The following is a 20,535-nucleotide window of genomic DNA, read 5'->3' as shown; positions in this document are numbered from 1 at the left end:
CTGGCTGAATCAGTGAGCTCCGTAAGTATACACTATTGCTAGATGCTATTATATATGCAATTTACAACATATGTATAAAAGTCACGCCGCTTGCGTAGTAGCCCGAAAGCCGTGAAATGTCGGTTGCCCCTGCACCCCGCCGAGCCCCGCCTGAATAGCGTACGGCGGCCAGCGGCCGTGATTAAACTGGGCCTTCCATGCGGCGGTTTAAACACATATCACAGCCACAGCGTCTCCGCTCATTCATTGCACACAGCACCTAAGCCCATCACCATCCCTCAGCCCTGGGGTTCGAACGTTACGAGCTAGTCGAGCAGCACGCGCGGCATGGTACCACCCCACAGCCCAACAGCATTCCTCCACCGCCCCGCATCCAGTACACACGCTGTGCCGCTGGGCGCTCAGAACCCGAACATGCCGTATCTCTGCCTCCGCCGCTCGAACTGTGCCCCCTGCTGCTCCAGGTACTCGGCGGCGTGCTCGCTGATCCAGTCCGCCAGCTCCGCCGCCCGGGTGGCCTTGGTGCCGCCGGGCGCGGGGGTCCAGGGCAGGTGCGCGGCCCGCAGGCGGTCCAGCTCCGGCACGTTGAAGTCACGGACCAGCTTGGCGGTCAGCGCCTGGAGGTAGGGGGCGGGAAGGGCACGCGGAGAGAGGGGCGTACACGGGGTGGCCATAAGTTACCGGTTGACGACGGCAGGGCACGAAACGAGGGCGGGACACGCTTGCGAAGTGGTTGAATGCGCGGGGCACGACCAGGCGGAGGGGATGTGGGCGCACCCAAGCCAGCGCCCCGCCCCCCACCCCCGGGGTCCCTGCCCACGGCCCCTGCCCCCACACCCACCTCCTTGGTGACTGCTCCCCTGTTCTTGTGTAGCCAGCGCAGCACCTTGTCGTTCATGACGGGCAGCCGCGGCTGCAGCACCGCCAGCAGCCGCTTCATGCCTGCAGCGTCACCACCACCACCACCACCACCGCCGCCGCTGTTCGCCCCGCCGGCCCCTGCCGCTCCCCCTCCTCCCCCTGCCGCCGCCCGGCTGTGCTCCGCCAGTGCCGCCACGAAGCCGTCCAGCTTGTTGAGCGCGGCCGCCTCCTCGCCAGCCAGCAGCGCAGAGCAGCTACCCAGGGTAAAAAGCGCAGGCGGGGCAGCCCGGCCGTCCTGGGCCGCAGCCCCGTTGGCGCCGAAGCCTGCTGCCGCGGCCGCCCCCTGCTGCTGCGGGGGCTGCTCCAGCGGCACTCCGTACCTCCTGGCCAGCGCTTCCAGCGAGGCCCGAGGCATGTGCGCCAGGGCCGCCCGATGCACGGCTGCCCCCGCGGCGCCCGCCCCCGCCCCCGCCATGCCCATGGCCGCCAGCACCGCAGCCCCCAGCGCCGCGTCGTCCAGCGGCACCCGAGCTCCTGCGGCACCAGCACCGCCTGCGCCACCACCCGCGGCACCCGGAGCCGCAGAGGTGCTGGCAGCCACCGCCGCCGCAGCTGCCGCCAGCTGAGGGTGTGGCGGGTATCGTGCGGTGTTGTCCTGCACGCAGTCCAGCGCCAGGTTGGCGTCCAGGCCGTGCAGCCGCTGCAGGTCGTCCACCAGCAGGGCCTGCAGGGGGGGAAGCAGTGGGCACTGGGCAGGTGGGGACCAGGGAGGGCAGGGCGAAGGGAATTGAGGGGGGGGGCGTCAAACGCCGCCACACGAGCCGGCCATCCCCCCCTCTCCCATCGGCAGTTCCAAACTATGACGACGGCATGACGCCCTTATTGTACTGACGGCTGCCACCCCGCTTGGTGGCTGATGGCTTCGCGCGCAGCTGCGGCCGTCTCCCCGCCCTCCTCTGCTCTGCCGCCGGTCAACGCTCACCACCGTCGGCTCCTTCTGATCAGCAGGCACGTCCGGACCGCCGCCGCCCGCAGCAGCACCCCCAGCAGCCCCGCCAGCAGCCCCGCCAGCAGCGGCCCCTGCAGCACCGGGTGGCTGCTGCTGCTGCTGCTGATGCTGCTGCTGCTGTGGCGGCGGCCTGCATGAGCCCAGCAACCAGCGCGAGCCGCACCACACCCGCAGCAGCGCCACGGCGGTGCGCACGTGCGGCGGCTGCAGGGCGGTGGCGGCGGCCACTGCCGGGGCGTCCATGCGCCGCTGCCAAGTCAGGGTGCGCGCGGCGGAGGTGCCGGGGGCCAGGGCGCGTGTGCCGATCTGCAATGCGCATGCGGTGGAGGGGCGGGGGCAGGGGAGGGTGTCACAGGTGTCAAATGTGCTGCGTTGACATCACGACCAGGTGGCAACCACACACGTCACACAACCAGCACTCGCAGCCCTTAGCTATTCTCCCATTGTGTCAGGTGGTGATGCATGACCACATGAGCGACACATGAAGTCAGGCCGCCGCCCCCTCCCCCCACCCGCCCACCTGCATGCCCTGGTGCACCTCCTGCAGACTGGAGCCGCCCACCGCCGCCGCCGCGCCCGCCGCCACCGCCGCCTGCGGCACCCGCCACCGCGCCAGCAGCGCCCCGTCCCGCCGCATCAGCTGCAGCACCAGCCGCCACACCGCGCAGCAGTAGCGAGGGCTGTAGCTCGGCTCGCCGCTGGCAGCCATCGCTGCCACTAGCCCTGAAGCTGTAGCAGCAGGGGCAGCTGGCGAGGGGCCGCCGCCGTTGTTGGGCAGCGCCGCGGTCCGTCCCAGCGGCGCCAGCGCCGTGGCCACTGCCTGCTGCGGCGGCGCCGCCTGCACCTGCAGGAAACGCAGCACGGCGGCGGCGCGCACATCCCCTGCCGGCAGCTCCATCACGCCGCCCTGAAGCAGCGGCATCACAGCGCTGTGCAGCTGCAGCGGCCGCAGGGCCCAGCGCTGCCGCGTGGTAGCAGAGGCGGCAGCGGAGGGGGCGGGTCCCTTGCTGGGCCCCGCGGCGCTGGGCCCCGTAGGCGCGGGCCCCGGGCTGAAGGGCATGACGGCGTCACTGGGCTGCCCCCGGTCCTCCCAGTCCTCATCCACCACAGAGAGCTCCGGAGCCACCGGGTACCTGTAGGCTGCAGCAGCAGCTGCTGCTGCGGCGGCGGCCGCTGCAGCAGCTGCCGCTGCGCCACTGCCACGGCCACGACCACGTCCGACGGCCGGCGCAGCAGCGCCAGCAACAGCGGTCAGGGAGGCGGCGGCCGCCGCTGGGGAGGCGGCGGCCGCTGACGGGCCCGCGGATGCCGCTGCTGCCGCCGGCCCAGCTGCTCCGGCCCTGCTGCTGCCTGCCTGGCCTTCGGCCCTGTCGTCGTCCGTGTCGCTGTCCACGACCATGGGGTCACCCGCCCCGCCCGACTCCCCCTCCGACACGGGCTGCGGCACCAGCAGTGTCTGCAGCACCCAGCCGGACGCCGCGGCCGAGCTGGCCTCGGGTGCGGCGGTGGCTGTGGCTGCAGGTGCGGGTGGACGTGTGACAGTGAACACGCGGCTGGCGGCTGACAGCGCCTCCAGGGAGCCCTCAGACAGAGCCAGGCTCAGTGCCACCTGCGGGGGGCGGGGGTGCCACAGGGGGGCAGCGGGTCAGGTGCGGGGTCGCGGTATGCGGGTGGGGATGGGCGCTGGTGCGCTGGATGGCCAGTTCTGCATGCAGCATGCTCGGTTGCAGCACCCATACACACCCCTGATACAGCGTCGGCGCCCTCTCACCAGCTCTGCCAACTCGTCCGTGATGGCCGGCCACTGCGCACTGGAGGAGGTGGCGGCAGGACCAGGAGCGGCAGGACCAGGAGCGGCAGCGGCAGTCGCCGCCGCAGCAGCAGCCGCAGCAGTCGTGGCCGCAGCAGCAGCCTTGGACCCGCGCTTGGGCCGGCCAGAGGGCGGTGGCGCGGGCGCGGGCTCAGGCGCTGCGGCCGGGGCTGCTGCAGGCGGCGGCGGCGCTGCGGCGGCGCGGTCTGACTCCCATCGCTCCAGGATTCGCCTGGGGGCCGGAGGTAGGGGGCTGAGCTGGGCAGGACAACAGTGTGGCCAGGCCGCAACCAAAGCAACATGACCCCTATCATTGCTGCATGGCCCCCGCCCTCTTCCCTCAGGGTGCCCAACCCGGCCGCCCCACCTGAGCACTGCCCGGTAGTCTGCACTGCGCCAGGCGGCATTGCCCGCCAGTGCCGCCGCCCGGCCCGCCTGCGGCAGCACACTGCGGCCCAGCAGCGCGCGGGCGGAGGCCAGGAAGGGCGAGCCGGGGCCGTCTGCAGGCAGGCAGGACAGGGGCGCTCGTGGTGATGGTACACACTTCATAACGCAAAGAGAAGCATCTGAGGAGAAACGCAACAAGGGACGCCGGGCAACAATTCCCTCAGCTTTTTCTCCCTCCCTCCCTCCTGCCTGCCTCCCCCTCCTCGCCCCGCCCCCGCACTCACCCCTGGCCACCACCTCCAGCAGTGTGGCGGCCAGCGGCAGCAGCTCAGGACCCCTGAAGCCGCCCGTGCGCTCAACCAGAGCCTCAAGGAGACGCCGGGGAGCACTGACGCCCGCACCTCCCGCATCCGGCTGGGGCGGTGTGGGAGAGGCCGCGGCGCCGCCCCGGGTCCGCGCTGTGGGCGATACGTCCCGACTGGAGGCCGCCGAGCCGCCCCCGCGCCGACCGCGGCTGCGGCCCCTGCCGGCAGCAGCAGTCGCAGCCGCAGCCGCAGCGGCGGCAGGCAGTGTTGGCGACGGGCGCCCCTCCGTCTCCTCCTCTGCGGCCCTGGTCTGCTGCTCCGCCTCCATCTCCTCCACCAGCCGTTCGCCCACCCACTTGAGCACGTGCCACACCCAGGCGCGGCTGGAGGCGGAGGAGGAGGAGGCGGCGGCTGGGGCCGCAGAAGTGGAGCCGGGCGGGGCGCTGCCGCGTGTGAGCAGGCCCCGCGCCGCAGCACTGGGCAGGGTGCGCTTGTCCTGCAGGCGGGCAGCGGGCAGGACAGGGTTGGCGGGAAGGGGACAGATCGGCTCCCACCCCTAGATAACCGAGAGCGCAAAAGGCACAGTGGGGAAGCTAAAGCACGGCCGATTGCCGTTTGCCGGGGACATGATGATGGGCGCTGCTCTTTTCGACGACCTTAAACCAGGCCTGAGCGACAAACAAATGACTCTCGGACTACCGACAGCAGCCCACCAGTCTTATTGCAATATCCTGGAGTAGCTAGCCACCGCTGATACCCAGGGGCTCCTCTAGCTGGCCTTGGGGCCTCACTGACGGTGGGTTGCTGTCGGTAAGGTCCGAGAGTCAGGTCAGTTGGGTGGGCGCTTAGGCCTTTGTGAAACTCGGTCATAGTAGTCTGCAGTCGGCCCTGTACCGACTTAGACCTGGCCGCATGGGGAAGGGGCAGACTGCAATCCCGCCAAGTCTCCTGCGCACGCTGCAACACCCTGTACGAGCCATGGCGGCTGCAGACGATCCACGTGCGCAACATCGGCCCCTTCCCATGCATGCTGCTCCAACGCACACGCGCACGCACGCGCACGCGCACACCTGCATCCAGGCCGCCATCAGGGAGTCCAACTTGCCCTCAGCGGGAGCGGCACCAGCAGCCGGGCCGCCCTTGCCGCCACCGCCCCTGCCGCCTGCTGCTGCTCCTCCAGCCCCTGCCGCCGCCGTGTCCAGCGCCCCCAGCAGCCGCGCCGCCGCCTCCAGCTCCTGGCGCACAGGGCCGCAGTCCGCGCTGCTGCTCAGCCCAAGCAGCAGCGCGCGCTCGCCCGCAGCTATCGCCGCAGCCGTCTGGAAGGACAAGGAGGTGTTCGGGCCCGACGGCCCCCGCAGCTCGGCCGCCGCCCTCATGTCCAGCCCCCGGCCCATCTCCGCCAGGGCCGCCAGCGCCGCAGCGTGTGTGGCCCGCTCCGCCTCCGCCTCCGCATCCAGCGCGGCTGTGGCGGATGCTACGGCGCGGCTGGCGGCGTCGAAAATGGTGGCCACCGGCACCCGGGCGCCGCGGGCCCACTCCAACAGCGGGATCTTCATCCTGGCACGAGCAGGGGGGCGGCGCCACAGGGAGGGGGTGACATTATTGATTGGGTAAGAAGAAGAGATGGAAATGTCGGTGCCAAACCAGAAAGGGACTGACATAGGGGTACGAAGGCCTGCAGTGCATATGCGGCACATCTTGCGAGGGGAACCACATATCTTGTCTCGTACATTCCACCCCACCCACCCACCCACCCACCTGCACCCCCTGCCCCTGCCACTTACTTGAAGTCTAGCTCGCTGTCGGGCTGCGCAGCCACCGCCGTCACGAACGCCTGCTGTACCTGCCCGGGGGCGCCCCGCAGTGGCCGCAGCAGGCACTCCCGCATGGCCGCCACCACCCACTCGCGCACGGCCGGGCTGCCACCCACGGGGCCAGGGCCAATCTGCTGGGGCGCCGGCATGCCCGCCGCCGCCCCCGCTGCAACACCGCCGGCGCTGACCGACTCGAAGAGTTGCTCCTATTGCATTCCATCATGGAGGACAATAAAGACAGCGTGTTGCCAAACGTTCAGACCAAAGGTTGGATTCAATGTCCAAGATGGAAATCACGTGATGCTGCAATGCCGGAAGTCCAAGCTACCGTCCTACGCTGCTGGACACAGAAGGGTTCGCGCAACCTCCAGCTCCTCCCTGCCGGACTCCCACGCTCCACCCGTTTCCCTACAGATCTCCCTCCATCCTCCCGTCCCAAACCCCCCGCCCCCTCTCCTCCACCTACATGCCTCACGCCGCAGCGCGCCGCCAGCCTCCCCAGCAGCCCCATGACCGCAGTGGCCGCCGCGCCGCAGCCCAGCAGGCAGCGCGGCAGCTCGCGGCCCAGCAGCAGCAGGCTCACCGCCAGGTGGGACACAGCCGCGCACACCTCGCCAGACTGCAGCCGCGGCACACGCCACTCGCCCACGCCGCGGCCCTCCGCCTCCGCCTCCGCCGCCTCCGCCGCCTCCACCTCATCGCGGGTGCGGGCGGGCGGCGGCGGCGCGGGCGCGCGCTTGCCCTTCTCCACCGCCACCCTCTCTGCTGCTGCCGCCTCCGCGTCCGCCTGGTCCCGCACTGTGACCTGCTGCAGCACCTCCACAAACACAGGCGCCAGCTCCTCCAGAGCGGCTGCACAGGGGCGTTTGTCAGTACGGGGGTTGTCGGAGGGAGAGTGGTGATGCGCTGGGGGGTTCGCAGGATTGCGTAAGTGCAGTTGGAGAGGTGCGCGCCCTCAACTCCTACATCTTCACCGCACACACCCTAACTCCTGTTTGCCCAACACACCCTATGGCGCATGCCCGCCCGCCTGCATGCCTGGTCCGGCCCTGCCACCGCCAGCCTGCTCTCACCTGCGTACCAGGCCTGCGCCACCCAGGGCTGCGGGCTGGCAGTGGCCACGTGCGCGATGAAGGACTGGTAGCGCGCGCCCACAGGCACCAGCGAGCGAGCCGCCACCGCCACCGCCGCCTGCCGCAGCCCCGCCCGCGCCAGCAGCAGTCCCAGGTGCGCCAGGGGCGGGCCGTACCGCCCGCTGGCCGCCAGAGCCAGAGCCGCCAGCACACGCCGCCGGCCAGAACCCGCGGTGGCGGAGGCCAGGGCGGCGGAGCCCGCGGCGGCCGCCTGCGCTGCCCCGGTGGCGCCTGCCGCCGCCTGCTGCTCCTGGAGCTCCAGGAACTGTGTGGGGCAGAGGGCAGTGCGGGGTCAGGGCGAGGGCGGGGCTCCTCTTCGCCTGCACCAAACCTTCAAGCGCCCAGCCTTGCGCACAAGTGCATACTTGTGAACACAAGCTCGCGCGCTCTCACCTCCACGGCATTCATCTTGCGGCCACGTGCCTCGTGCGCCGCCGCGCCCCCTGTCACCATGCGCCCCTCCTCGCGCTCCTCCTCCTGTGAGTACGCTGCGTCCACCCAGGCCGCCATGACCCGCACGTCGCGGCCGTCCATGTCCGCCAACACCTCCTGCAGCGGCCCGGTGCCGCTGGGGTCGCGGACAGCAGCGTACCTGTCCGGGGGGCAGAGAGGAGGAAAGGGCGGGTATGGGGCGGGGTCAGGCGGGGCGTGGGTGTGTCCGTGTGTGTGTATGTGTATGTGTATGTGTGTGCGTGTGCGTGTGTGTGTGTGTGTGTGTGTGTGTGTGTGTGTGTGTGTGTGTGTGTGTGTGAAAAACACGGCGCGCAGGTGAGTTTCGGGTGTCAGCCAAAGTATGCCGCCGCAGCTCGCACTTGCGCACGACCGGCCCCACGACGCGACGAATACAGTTTCCTTGCGAACACCGAGCGTTTTCCGCACTACGCGCCACGGGCGCCTGCGTTTGTACTGGTTGAACTGGGTACTTCCAGCTTCACGGAGGGACAACGAGCTGGAGCGCCGCCGCTCGGACGGCCGCTCATTTCGTAACCACTTCGTCTGCAGTCTTCAGTGCATCCTGTACCGCTTTCCCAACCGTCTTTGTAAGCCCCTCCCCCAAACACACACCTGAGGTTGCGGCTGGCCATGAAGCCCGGCCAGCTGGCGGCCGGCAGTCCTTTGAGCACCGGGTCGCGATCACGCCCACCGCCGCCGCCGCCACCTCCCACGTCCGCGCCGCCGCCAGCCGCCGCCATCGCCGCCAGGGCTCCGGGCCGTGGCGGGGCGTAGGGCTGTGCGGCCATGTCGTTGAGGAGGCTGTCCAGCAGGGCGCCGCCACCGCCACTGCCACTGCCTGAGGCGGCGGCAGCGCCGGTGCCGTTGGCTGCTCCGGGCGGTGCGCCCCCCCGGGCTGCTGCTGCCGCAGCTGCCTGCGGCGTGTCGCTGAGCGAGTCCAGGCAGGTGAGCGAGGCGGCCAGTAGGGGGGCCACCAGCTCGGGACCGGCGCCACGGCCCCGGATGTACTGCGTGGGGAGACAGGTGATGAGGACAGGACAGGAGGGGACAGGAGGGCAGCATGAAATGAGGCACAGAGTGACCCGGCAAAGGAAGGCCATGCGCGTGTGTGGACGGCGAGGGACCGCGTGCATTCGGCTGGCGCGACTTGGGTCTTGCCCACGTATCAGGCATCCACATTCCTCCGTGTGCCCCGCACCTGCGCCAGTGCAAAGGCGCACTCGCCGGCATCCTCCGCCCGGCCGCCGCCGCCCGCCATGGGGCTGCGCAGGGTCATGAGCCGCCTCCTCAGCGCGGCGGGCGGCGTGGACACCAGCGCCACCGCCAGCTCATGCAGGGTGCGGCCGCCGGAGCCGCTGCCGCCCTCACCACCACCGCGACCGCCACCACCAGCGCCGCGGCCGGACGAAGCGCCCGGGCCGGACCCGCCCGCACCCGAGGGACCGGCCTGGCCGCTGGGCCCGGCCCCGCCTGCCTCAGCCCCGGCGACTCCCTCGCTGCGCCGGCGGCGGCTGCGCTGGGGTCGGCCCGATGCCGCGCCGCCGCCACCGGCGCTGCCACCTGCCCCAGAGCTGCCAGTGCCGCCAGCCGCAGCCCCGCGTTGCCGCCTCTTGGGCCGCTCGCGCTCGCCGGCGCCCTCAGTCGCCGCCGCAGCCGCCGCACTCGCGCCTGCCGCCTGATTCCCGGGTGTCGTGCCTGGCGAGACGCCGCTGCTGCCGCCCGCCTTGCCGCCCGCGCGGGCCGCCGCCGCGTCCACATCCATGGCGTCAGCACCTCCTGGGACCCGCGGCCCGGCGGCATCGTCCTCCGCCGCCGCATCACCGGCCTCCCGCTCCCCCCGCTCCCCGCCTGCCCCGCCCCGCCCCCGGCCCCCTCCTGCCCTGCCCGCCATGAGGTCCTCCGTGTCGATGTCGCTGTGGGGGGCCTCAGGGTCGGGCTCGGGTCCACCCGCACCTGCACTGCCACCCGCACTGCTTTTCCCGCGCCCGCTGCCGGCACCGCCGCGCCGGCGCTTGGCCCCGGCTCCGGCTCCGTCGTCGTCGTCCGCCGTGAGGTCCACCAGCTCGGCCCCTGAGGTGAGGGCAGGTGGGGCAAGGCCGGATGGGGTGAGGTGGGGTGGGGTGAGGCGGCAGCACACGAGGGAGAAGCCGGTATGCACAGCCGGCATAGTTCCACACATTAGCAGCGCCATACCCACCCACAGGACGTGGTGACGCAGCACCCACCCACCCACCCACCCACCCACCCACCTGCCCGGCGCTGTCCCCTGCGCCGCGACTGCTTGCCTCGGGTGCCTCCTCCGCGCAGTGTCCTGCTGAGGCGCCTGTGCGCGGCCCGCAGCACTGCGCGCAGGTCCTCAGCCATAGGGCCGGCGGGCGACATGCCCATGTCACTGGGGAGCACAGGGGGAAAAGAGGGGCGGCGGTGGGTGGTGAGGGTAGCGGCGGCGGCGGGTATAAAACCAACGGGTTAAGGACGGGCTTCCAGGCACGACTAGTTTGGAGCAGCGTTGTCACATGGGTGCTGCACTTCAAGGAGCGGTCATTTCAAGTGAGGTGTGTGTACGACAGGTGCATGTGCTGCGCACCCCCAGCCTCCTCACCTGATGAACGACTCCACCACCTCCTGCGCCATCTGCACCGCTATCTGCAGCTCGGTCTCCTGCTCCACATCGACCCCCTCGCCGCCCTCCGACCCGCCGCCGCCGCCGCCGTCGTCGTCGTCTGAGCCGCTGTCACCGACCAGCTCGGCATCGGAGCTGCCGCCGTCGGCACCAGGCCGCCGCCGCCGCCGCCCCGTGCTCGCCGGCTCGCCGTCCTGTGTGTGTGGAAGCGAGAGTGGAGCCACAGAGAGAGAGAGAGAGAAGACAGCCGACGGGTCCCATGTAACAAACACCGGCACACAAGGAGGCTAAGTACTGGCACCTGCAGGTTGCGCGCGCGCACGCAGATAATGGTAAGATTCACAGACACAATCGTGCACGCATACAGACACCCTGTTACGCACCTCGTCCAGCTCAATGACCTCGTCCTCCTCCGAGGAACCCTCCTCCTCATCGCCGTCTTCCTCATCCTCCTCCTCCTCCAGCCCCTCCGACTCGTATCCCGGCGCCGGCCTGCCGACCGCCCCCGACCCCGGCGCCCTCGCCGCCGCCGCCGCCATGACCTGGTCCAGCTCCTCACTCAGCAGCTCACCGTCCGACTGCCCGTCGTCCATGTCGCTGTACGGGTAGTCCTCGCCGTACGGGTCGTCATCGTCGTACGGATCAACGTACCGGCCGTGTGCCGCCCGCGCCGCCCTGTCGTACGGGTCGCCGTACAGGTCCTCGAAGTCGCCGTACGGGTCATCCATGCCGTCCGAGTACATTTCTAGATAGTCCTCCTCGTCCGAGTCGTCCAGGCCCAGATACACACGATCCGGCCGGTAGCCGCGCCGCCGCCCGTCGCCGCCGCCTATGCGGCCGCCGTCCCAGTCAAAGGCGCGACGCGGTGGCAGCGCACCCGCCCCTGCCCCGGCGCGGCGCCGCGCGTTTCTTCGTTCGAGAGCGCGGCGCTGTGCCGGGCGCATTCGCGGCGGCGGCATGTAGCTGGCCGGCAGCACACGCCGCAGCATGGACTCCAGGAGGGAGGAGTGGTGCCTGGGGGGTGGGCACACCGGGTGCAGCGGGGCAGGGAGGAGGCGGGGGAGGTCCGCAGGGGGTATGGCACACACCGCGCACAGCCGACACGGGGAGCGGGGTCATGTCATGTTTGAATCACGTCTACGAGACGTTTCCACAGCAGCTCCAGCCCTGCACTGTGAGGTAGGCCCCTTGCCCCACCGTTGCAAAGCCCCTGTGTGCCGCATGACGTATTGTGACACGCACCTGGGCCGCCGCTGCTTGCCGCTCGCCGCCGCCTCCCCTGCTCCTGCCGCCGCCTCCGCCAGTCCGCTGGCCGCCGCCATGAGCTGCCGGGCCGCCGCCGCCTGCGCCTGGGGCCCGCCCGCCACCGCCACCTCCAGCCAGTGGGCCAGGGAGTCGGGCGTGCTGCAGCGGCATGAGGGAGCAGGACGAGGGCAGCGACAGGTGTGAGGGGGGCGGCGGTATTGATGCTGTCGCCATCAACCGCTGCCAGGAGGCACTGCAGGCGACCTGCCCCCCTCCCGTCCCCGCGCCCTCCCCTTCCCCCTCACCGCTCCACCGCCATCATGACGTCCGCCACCTGCCCCGCCAGCGCGCACTGCCCCGCACCCAGCAGCTCCGTCACCACACGGCCCAGGCCCCCGGGGGAGGCGCCGGCGGAGTGGTGCGCAGTCACCAGGCAGCACAGAGCCGTGGCCACTGCCTCCAACACAGCCTGGGGGGTGGGGGTGGCCGTGGAGGGGGGTGAAGTGAGGGCCGGGGCGAGGCGGGGTCAATGGCAGGGCAGGGTGGGTCAGGGCTGGCACGTGAGCAGGTCCACGTGCGGCTGCATGGCGGGCCAACCTGCGCGATCTGTGCACTAGGGCCCGCCAAATAGCTCCCCCGCCGCAACCTACAAACACCACTGGGCCGGCTCCACGTTTCTGAATGTCCCACCTCCACACTTCCTCCCAACTCCTCCCCGCCCCCTGCACCTCCCTGGCCCACCTGCAGCTGCACCCGCTCCGGCATGCAGTCGTCGCACAGCCCCGCCAGGCTCTCCTCCACACTGCCCAGCAGACCCAGGCACTCGGCAGGACGCAACAGCCGCTCCTTCAGACCTGCGCCCGCGCCGCCGCCCCCAGCATTGCCACTGCCGCCGCCGCCCGCCAGCGCCGCCAGCATGGGGCTGAACACGGAGCGGACCACAGCCGCTGACAGAGACGGCACAGGCCGACGCAGCTGAGGGCAAGGCAGCGGCGGCGGCGGGTTAGCGGCCGCGCCTGCGTCTGCGGGTGGGTCCGCGCCAGTGTCCATGGGAGCAGCGCCGCCTGACGCCTCACCGCCGCCTGACTCCTCAGGCCGACTGCCGCCGGCTGTTGCTGCCGCTGGTATTGCTGCTGCTGCTGGTGACGGCGGCGGCGCGGGCAGTGGCTTGGGCGCCCATGGCGGCGGCACCAGGGGTATGACGCGGGCGAAGGCGGCGCGGGCGGCCGGGTCAGTGGCCAGGCAGCCGGCTGCGGCAGTCAGGCGGGCGAATGTGATGTCGCCGGGCTTGATGTCCAGCGCGGCTGCAGGCGTGGAGGAGGAGCAGTAGGAGGAGGTGTTTAGGGATGGCAGGTGTACGCATACGCGTCTTATACCTATACGTATTTTGTAGCGTAAATACGTATAACATTTTTAGGCGTTTACGCTTGGAAATACGGTACATATACGCCGGGTCGGGCAGACCGAGGGGGCAGCAGGGGTTTGCGGGTGGTTGAGGCGGTTCAAACACACACGCGCGCCCCATGCAAGCCACACGCGGAACACACGGAACTCACGGAACTCTTTTCACATAAACTCATCTAATACAATCGTTAGTACGCACCGTTAGCCCGAGGCACGTGCGCTTGAGGGCGGGGTTTGTGGGGTGCTGAGTGCGTGTGCCCCAACCCTGCCCTAGTCCCAAAACACATACAAACGTGCACGACAGCCCGCAAACCTTCGCCGCGTCTCCTGCCATTTACATAGCAGAACACATACACAATAAGGAACGTCTCCATGCTTTCGGAATTTACTCTGGATCCGTACAGCAAAAGTTATGGCCCATCAGGGGTTTCATGAAAGGGCGCGTACTTGTACGGTTATACGTATTTTACGCCATACGCTACGTAATTACGTATAGGAAATCTAAAATTATACGCCTCCCGCACATGCCTAGAGGTGTTGCGGGGGAGCTCGTTCAGCGAGGGCTGACCCCTCGGAAGGAGCGCATAACAAGTGTACGGAACACACAGGGCGCTCCCCTTTCACGGTACTTCCCAAGAACAACGACAACACCATCACTGCCGTGGCCACCAAAGTCCCTGCACTCACCCATGCGACCCAGGCGCTCGCGGCGGCAAGTCTCGCAGCCGCACTCATCCGCCGCCGGCAGGATGTTGGACAGGTCAGAAACCGCACCCGCACCGGAACGGCCGCCTTCAGCCCCCTCACCGCTCCCCCCAGCAGCAGCCGCTGCCGCCGCCGCCGCCGCTGCTTCGGCTGCCTCGGGGTCCTCGGCGGGCGGTAGCAGTCCGCAGTCCCTCAGTGAGGCCAGCTCGGCTTGCCACTCGCGCACCTGAGGGAGGGGGAGGGCAGGGGGAGGGAGGTGTGGGGCAGGCGGGCGCACGCACATACACACATGTAGCCAGGTGGCAGGGGAAGGCGCAGCAGTACATCGCAGGGGCACGGAGAACAAGGGCACGGAGGTAGTGACCTTGTGAACACACAATCACATCTATGTAACCCCTTATCAGCCGCCCTGCTGCCCCTTCCACCCCCGCGCCGCCCCTCGACTGGATCCCCTGTCCCGGACGCCTACCCTTCCACCCCTCCCTCCTCACGTTGTGCTCCGCCACCAGCCGAATGATGCAGCGCAGCAGGGCCGTGTAGGGGTTGGGCCGCACGCCGCCGCCCACACCCGCCACCGCCAGCGACACGCCCCCCGCGTTCACCGCCGCCGCCAGGTGCGCTGCGGGCGAGGGCGGCTCCACGCGGTGGTCGGCGCTGTGCCGCAGGTGCGCCAGCTCCAGCGCCGCCGCCTCGTCAAGCACGGGCCGGCCCAGGGCGCCGCCAGGCAGCGGGCCTGCAGGAGGGGCGGGGGGAGACCGGGGCGCGGGGCGGGAAGGGTTGTAGATACCAGCCCAAACAAAACCAAACCCAGGGGCAGGAGGGACGTGCAAGATGCAAGGAGCGGTGAAGGGACGTGGAAGGTGACAGGACAAGGGGTTTGTGCGCCAGGGGAGTCGGCCTGCCGCACAGACAAGCAAACACTCCGGCGCACACGGACCGTGCACCCCATGTCTGCCTGCCGCCACCCGGCCTCACCTGTGCGTATGGCCAGCGCCGCCCGCACCGCCGACAGCGCCATACGCGCCGCGCAGCCCGCCACGAAGGTGGGCGGCAGCTGGCAGCCTACCACCACCACCAGCGCATCCACTCCTGCGCCGGCACCCGCACCGGCAGCGCCCTCGCCGCCACCCGCAGACCCTGCTGCGGCGGCGCCAGTGCCCCCCGCAGCGACTGCGTCCGGCATCGGCGCGGGTGGCGCTCTGCCTGCTGCTGCGGCGTGGTGCGCAGCTGCTGTGTCAGGGCTGATCACCTGTGGGCGTTGGGGGCAAGTCGGCGGCAAATTGAGGGCTTGCCAAGGTCTGGGGGGCGCACCGGAGGTGTGGGGATGTGCTGCGGCCAATGTGAACCAGTACGTCACACCCCGTCAGCCCCCACCCACCCATCCCACCTGGTATCTACACCCCCCCCTCCTCCGGGTCGTCTGCAGTCTTTAGTGCATCATGTACGCTTTTCCAACCCTCTTTGCAACCCCAAATCCGGGTCTGAGTTTAGTCGGGTTTGGAATGAACCACTCCCAGTACCCCACTCCGTCCCCTACCCCCTCACCTGCTGCAGCAGGAAGCACGCCTGCTGCGCCTTGGCTGCGGCGGAGGACACCCGCTCCACCGCCAGCCGGCAGGCGCGCTCCACGTCGGGCCTGGAGAGGGGGGAGAGTGGTGGGCGGGCAGAGGTCGGGCGGGTACGTGCAGAGGTAGGGCGGGCATGTCCAGGTGCGGGGGCAGCACGTGCTACAGTTACAGTGTCCCGTGAAACGTGGTGAGGTATCCTTGCAAGCCTGGGGTCGTGTGTATGCGCGATGGGACCCAGCCCCAGGTAATCTCACAAGCCCGCCCCAGACCCGCTGCCCCTGGGTCTCCTCCCCCAGCCCTGCTACCCACTTGGCGCCCCTCCTCAGCAGCATTTTGATGGCCTTGTTCCAGTCGCCAGCGGCCGCAGCCAGAGACACATAAGGAGCGTCCAGACCCGAGGCCGGGGCGGCAGCACCCTCCGCACCCGGCGCGGCCCCTGCGCCTGCTGCCACAGCACCCGGCGTGCCAGCGGCCGCAGTGCCCGCCCCTGCCCCTGCCCCAGCCCCTGCCCCTGCCGCCGCCGCCGCGCCCAGCCAGAACAGTCGCTCCGTGACCTCCTGCAGCCCACTGGCCCCAGTGACAACCACACCCTGCAGCGGCGGAGGCGAGTATGGCACACACGGCAGGGGCGGCGGCACGGCAATGCTGTTGCCCGCCGCACCGCCGCCGGTGGCAGCCGCCTCTGCGTAGGCGGCAGCTGCAGCAGCAGCCGCAGCGGCAGCAGCGGCCGCCGCAGCTGCAGTAGACCCACCTCCGCCTCCGCCGTTACCTTCCAGCATCCGCTGCTGCATTTGCTGCAGCTGGCGTGCGACGGCGGCGTGTGCAGGCCGGTAGCCGGCCCAGGAGGGCAGCAGCGAGCAGCCGGGTGCGGGCGGCGCGTCGGGGCCGGCTGCGGGGCCGGTGGCGGCCAGACCCATGGCTGCCCGCACGTGGGGTGCGGACCAGCCGTCACGGGCCAGCACGTGGGCCTGCGGGTGCGGGTGCGGGTGCAGGTGTGGCGGCGACATGGCAGTGACCCGTGAGTGGCATGGGGCTCTGCACCCAGTGGTCCATGCACCCAACCGCCGGGTGCGTCCAGGCCCCTGCCAGCAATAGCCAATGAAGCGCTCAACAGCGCGTGTCGACCCCGCCCACACCTTACCAATCACACGCTACCCAACACACACAATCACAGAGCCCACGCACACACACACGCCTTTCATCATGCACAATGCACGCGCTCCCCTGCCGTACGCACCGTGTACATCCGCGCCATGAGGTCGCCCACCGCCGCCTCCGCGCTGCCGCCCGCGCCGCCGTACGCCGGCCGCCGCCCCAGCGCCGCCGCCTCGCCCAGCCTGAGCCTCCAGGCGCCCAGCAGGCGGGCGGCCGAGGCGGTCAGGTAGGCGGGCAGCGAGCAGCACAGCAGCAGCTTGCAAAGAGCCTAGGGGAGGTGGCGCATGGGGGTGGCATGTGGGGGTTAGGGCACGAGTGAGGGGAAAGGGTACATTCTGTGGCAAACCCCCGTCCATTCCCAACTTCCGACCTGCTACCTCCCCGGCCCCCCCCCCCCGGAATTGGTATCGGAATAAACTTACCCCCCCCCTGCCCCCTGCCCCCTGCTTCCCCCCCAGCCGCCGCACCTGCAGCACCACCTTGGCCTTCTTGGCCATGGCCGAGTCCAGCTCCCACACGTGCAGCACCAGCCACAGCGCCCGCAGCAAGCAGCACACCGCGCCGGCGGGGCCGTTGCAGCCGGGCGCCCAGCCGGGGGGGCAGGCCGCCTCATCAAACGCCGCCAGGCACAGCGCAGGCCAACTGCACGCACACACACCACACACACACACACACATAAAAGTCACAGAGAGGGAGGGGGATAAGGGACCAGGGACAAGAGCATGAGGGAAGGAGGGCTTCGGAGCTGACACAGCAACCAGGGGCCAGTGCAAGGTCCTGTGGCTGACATCAATTGCAGCGCGCCCCCATCCCCTCGGTCCGCCGGACCCACACGTCGGCGGGCTCGGTGCCCGCGGAGTGCGCCTTCAAGTCCGTGTCCATCTGCGGAGGGGGAAGGGACGCGGCGGCGGGTTGCCGTGATTGTTGCATGTGCAGGCAATGTAGCAGCATGCGGCATGCAATGAGTAACACCCCACATCAACCCTGCCACGCAGCCCTGTCAGTCAGCCGGCACCTTCCTCCCCACCTGGAACGCCGCCCGCGACATGAGGAGCCCCATGCGTGCCTCCCACCCCGCCGGCCGCTCCGCCACCCGCCCAGCGACATAGCGGTTGGCGGTGTCAGCGTTCTGGTCCAGACTCAGCAGCAGCGACCCGCCCGCGCCCCAGCTCCAGCCGGCAGGGCGCGGCAGCCGCACGCCCGCACCCACAGCGGCGGCGGCGGCAGCGGCAGCAGCAGCAGCAGCAGCGGTAGCAGCGGCACCCTGCCCGCCGCCGCCGCCGCCCCCGCCTCCCAGTATCGCAGCCACGTCTGCGGCGTAGCGCTGAGGCGCGCCCATTGCCATGGCGGCATTGGCTGCAGCCTGGGCGTCTCCCGCCGCATTAGCGCCGGCGGCCGCATTGCCGGCGTCCTCATCCGGCGGCAGCAGCATGCGGTACGTCTCCCGGTACCTGCCCGCGCACACGTGCATGGGCATGGGCATGTGCATGTGCATGTGCATGGGGGATGGGGAGCCCCCCCTAGTGCGCCACCTGCCTGCGCATGTCCGGCGCAGTTGAAGCGTGATGACGGCATGACAGAACTAGAGACTACTAGACTCCCGCTGTGACCGACACCCACCAGGTGGGCCCAACCAGCCACAAACCCACCAACATCCCCGCCTCCAAACCGCTCAGGGCGCCCCCGCACCTGTCTGTGCAAAATGCCATGGGCGCCCCCTCCCGGTACCAGCCCGCGAACAGCGACCTCGCCCTCGCACTGGGCATGGAGGTGCCGGCCCCGTGCGGCAGGTGCAGCGGCGCGCCGCCGTACAGCGCGGCCGCCCGCATGCCCGGCCGCAGACCCGCGGCGCCCGGCTCCGGGTTGGGCATGACGGGGATGTGGGGCGGAGGCACGGGAGGGGACGGCGGAGGAGGAGGCGCGCTGGGGGCAGTGGAGGTGGAGGGGCCCGCGGCGGCGGCTGCGGGCGGCTGCGGGGGGTCGCAGGGGATGAGGTAGGGCCGCAGCAGCTCCGGCACCGTCCTGGAGAGGGGTAGCGTGGGTAAGGAGAGCGGGGTTGTGGTCAGGCGCGACAGGAGCAGACCGATGTTGAGGCTGTGTGAGCGGGTCCCTGCACACACCCTGCACACCCTCCACTCCCCCTGCACTCCCTCACGCCCCCCGCCCCAATGCCCCCCCTGCCGCCCACCTGGGGCTGTCCAGCTGCGGCTGCAGGTCCAGCATCAGGCCGGGCCCCGGCAGCACACCCGGGGGCAGGCCGGGAGGCAGGTCCACATGGCCCGGACCTACAGCCACAGCGCCGCCGCCAGCCGCCACCAGCAGCCGGGCCAAGGCCGGAGACCTGCCGCCGCCACCAGCCGCCGCCGCCGCCGCCGTCTCGCCAAACAGGCCCAGCCCGGCCAGCCGCTCCACTCCGCCATCAGCAGTGGCCCCCACACCGCTGTGGTCAGGAGCACCCCCACCAGCAGCTGCCGCGGCCTGGTCGGCGCTGCCAGTCGCCGTCGCCTTGTCCCCAGTCGCCGCCGCCAGCGCCGCCGCCGCCAACTGCCGCACATCCGCATCACATGCCACGGCCTGGCCGCGCCCCAGCCGCGCCGCCAGCATCACGGCCGCCACGCCCGGACACAGCTGGCTCTGCAGGGCGTCGTAGCCAGTGCCGCAGCAGCTGCTGGACGCCGCCACCAGACCCAGGTCGTCGGCCCGCAGCAGAACCTCCACACAGTGCGTGTATCGCTCAGGCGGGCCACACGTGCCAGGCAGCGCCTGCAGCGGACTTCCCGGGGAGCAGCCAGCACCAGCGCCAAGGCCGGAGCCAGCGCCAGGCCCGTCGGCGCCCGTGCCCGTGCCTGTGCCTGTGCCGCCGCCCTCCTGCTCCGAGCCTCCGGCGCGAGCACGAGCAGTGGCCCCAGAGGCGGCAGCGGCTGCTCCGCCTGCCCCGCCGCCCTCCCGGCCCCGGCCGCCACCCCCGCGTGCGGCGGCTGCCCTACCCGCGCCGGGCGCCGCCGCTACGGCCGCCGCCACCCGTGCCGCATTGGGCGTGCCGTTGCATGAGCACACCTCCACTCCCTCCGCCGCCAGTTGTGGCGGTACATACAGCATCCCTCTCAGCAGCAGTCTGGCTCCATCGCTGCTGGCTGTTGCGGTGAGGCTGTGCAGTGCGCCGCGGGCCGCCAGCAGCTTCTTCACACCCGACCAGGCCCAGGGCGACACCTGGCGAGACGCGGAACACGGGGACACGGAGGGAGGCGGAGGGACAGGGTTTGGACTTCAAGTTCAACGGGGACGAAGTGCTATTGGGGACGGGCAGGCCTGCCGGGGCCTGCCGGGGCCTGCCAGGGCCTGCCAGGGCCTGCCGGAGGTCGGTCCGGTCATGTCAGCACAGGCGCTGCGAGCAGGAGACGAGCCTTACCCTGCAGCCGACCCACCCCCGCTGCCACAGCCCCAGCCCTCAGCTGACATGTGCAGCCGGTCATAGCGGGTCTCCTCACCATCTGGCGCACATCCTCGGAGGGGGCAGTATCATGCTCACGCAGGCTTCGGTGGAAGGCACAGCAGCTGCAGTCGGCACGCAGCAGCGTCGGCAATGTCGGAGCGCCCTGCCGCTGGGCCCCCGCCGAGCCTCCCTCCTCAAGTACTCCCGCAGCGAGCAGTGGCGCCAGAAGCTGCTTCATACGCCCCTCCGCGGCCGACTCAAGCAGGCCTCCTGCGTCGTGCGAACAGATGTGTGGAGCAATGCGCGCTATCCCGATCATATAGCGCTGCACGTCCTCTTGCGCATCCCACCCGCATGTTCCTCACCAAATATCTTGACCCGCTTAGCCACATTCAGGTCGCCTTCGTCAACCCCTCTCTTCATTTTCCCTGTGCCCGCGCGCCTGAGACCCTGTCAACTATTCCATTACGTTAAATATGCAATGAGCATAGGTTTGGGCACTATATGACCACGTATGCCTCCTCCGAGAGGATCTCCAAGACAAATCTGTGCTTGAACGCCGCTGCCGTGCGCCCCCGATCTACGCAACTTTTGTGTAGTCGCTACGGTAGCAGTAGAATGCAGGCCTGT

The 20,535-nt window shown here is 70.2% G+C and overlaps 1 protein-coding gene across 1 annotated transcript; it reads right to left on the bottom strand.

Moving 5' to 3' along the window:
• Positions 1 to 49: 49 nt before the first annotated feature.
• On the bottom strand, positions 50 to 20,504 carry CHLRE_06g311450v5 (uncharacterized protein). Its single transcript, XM_043063802.1, has 33 exons — positions 20,271 to 20,504; positions 19,961 to 20,175; positions 18,661 to 19,682; positions 18,162 to 18,494; positions 17,500 to 17,923; positions 17,305 to 17,354; positions 16,940 to 17,114; positions 16,555 to 16,740; positions 15,627 to 16,285; positions 15,295 to 15,385; positions 14,725 to 14,998; positions 14,241 to 14,482; positions 13,732 to 13,975; positions 12,382 to 12,944; positions 11,946 to 12,109; positions 11,638 to 11,799; positions 10,779 to 11,409; positions 10,375 to 10,589; positions 10,022 to 10,164; positions 8,971 to 9,842; positions 8,385 to 8,779; positions 7,713 to 7,911; positions 7,260 to 7,584; positions 6,653 to 7,038; positions 6,157 to 6,392; positions 5,443 to 5,929; positions 4,352 to 4,868; positions 4,048 to 4,180; positions 3,642 to 3,912; positions 2,391 to 3,479; positions 1,844 to 2,176; positions 842 to 1,585; positions 50 to 617 (listed from the first exon to the last, which is right to left on the bottom strand). Exons 1-33 carry the CDS (start codon positions 20,326 to 20,328, stop codon positions 402 to 404), a joined length of 12,054 nt encoding a protein of 4,017 aa, XP_042924508.1. The 5' UTR covers positions 20,329 to 20,504; the 3' UTR covers positions 50 to 401.
• Between the last annotated feature and the right edge of the window lie 31 nt (positions 20,505 to 20,535).

This window comes from Chlamydomonas reinhardtii, chromosome 6 (assembly GCF_000002595.2).
Source record: "Chlamydomonas reinhardtii strain CC-503 cw92 mt+ chromosome 6, whole genome shotgun sequence".
NCBI classification, from domain to species: Eukaryota; Viridiplantae; Chlorophyta; class Chlorophyceae; order Chlamydomonadales; family Chlamydomonadaceae; genus Chlamydomonas; species Chlamydomonas reinhardtii.
Note: the sequence above shows the minus strand (reverse complement) of the source record. Positions and strands in the feature narration are given on the sequence as shown.

Coding starts and splice junctions, on each gene's coding strand:
- CHLRE_06g311450v5 (XM_043063802.1), bottom strand. CDS start 20,328: ATGAAGAGAGGGGTTGACGAAGGCGACCTGAATGTGGCTAAGCGGGTC. Junction 18,495..18,660: donor CCGCAGCTGGACAGCCCCAG/GTGGGCGGCAGG, acceptor ACCCCTCTCCAG/GACGGTGCCGGAGCTGCTGC. Junction 14,483..14,724: donor GGCGCTGGCCATACGCACAG/GTGAGGCCGGGT, acceptor CCCCTCCTGCAG/GCCCGCTGCCTGGCGGCGCC.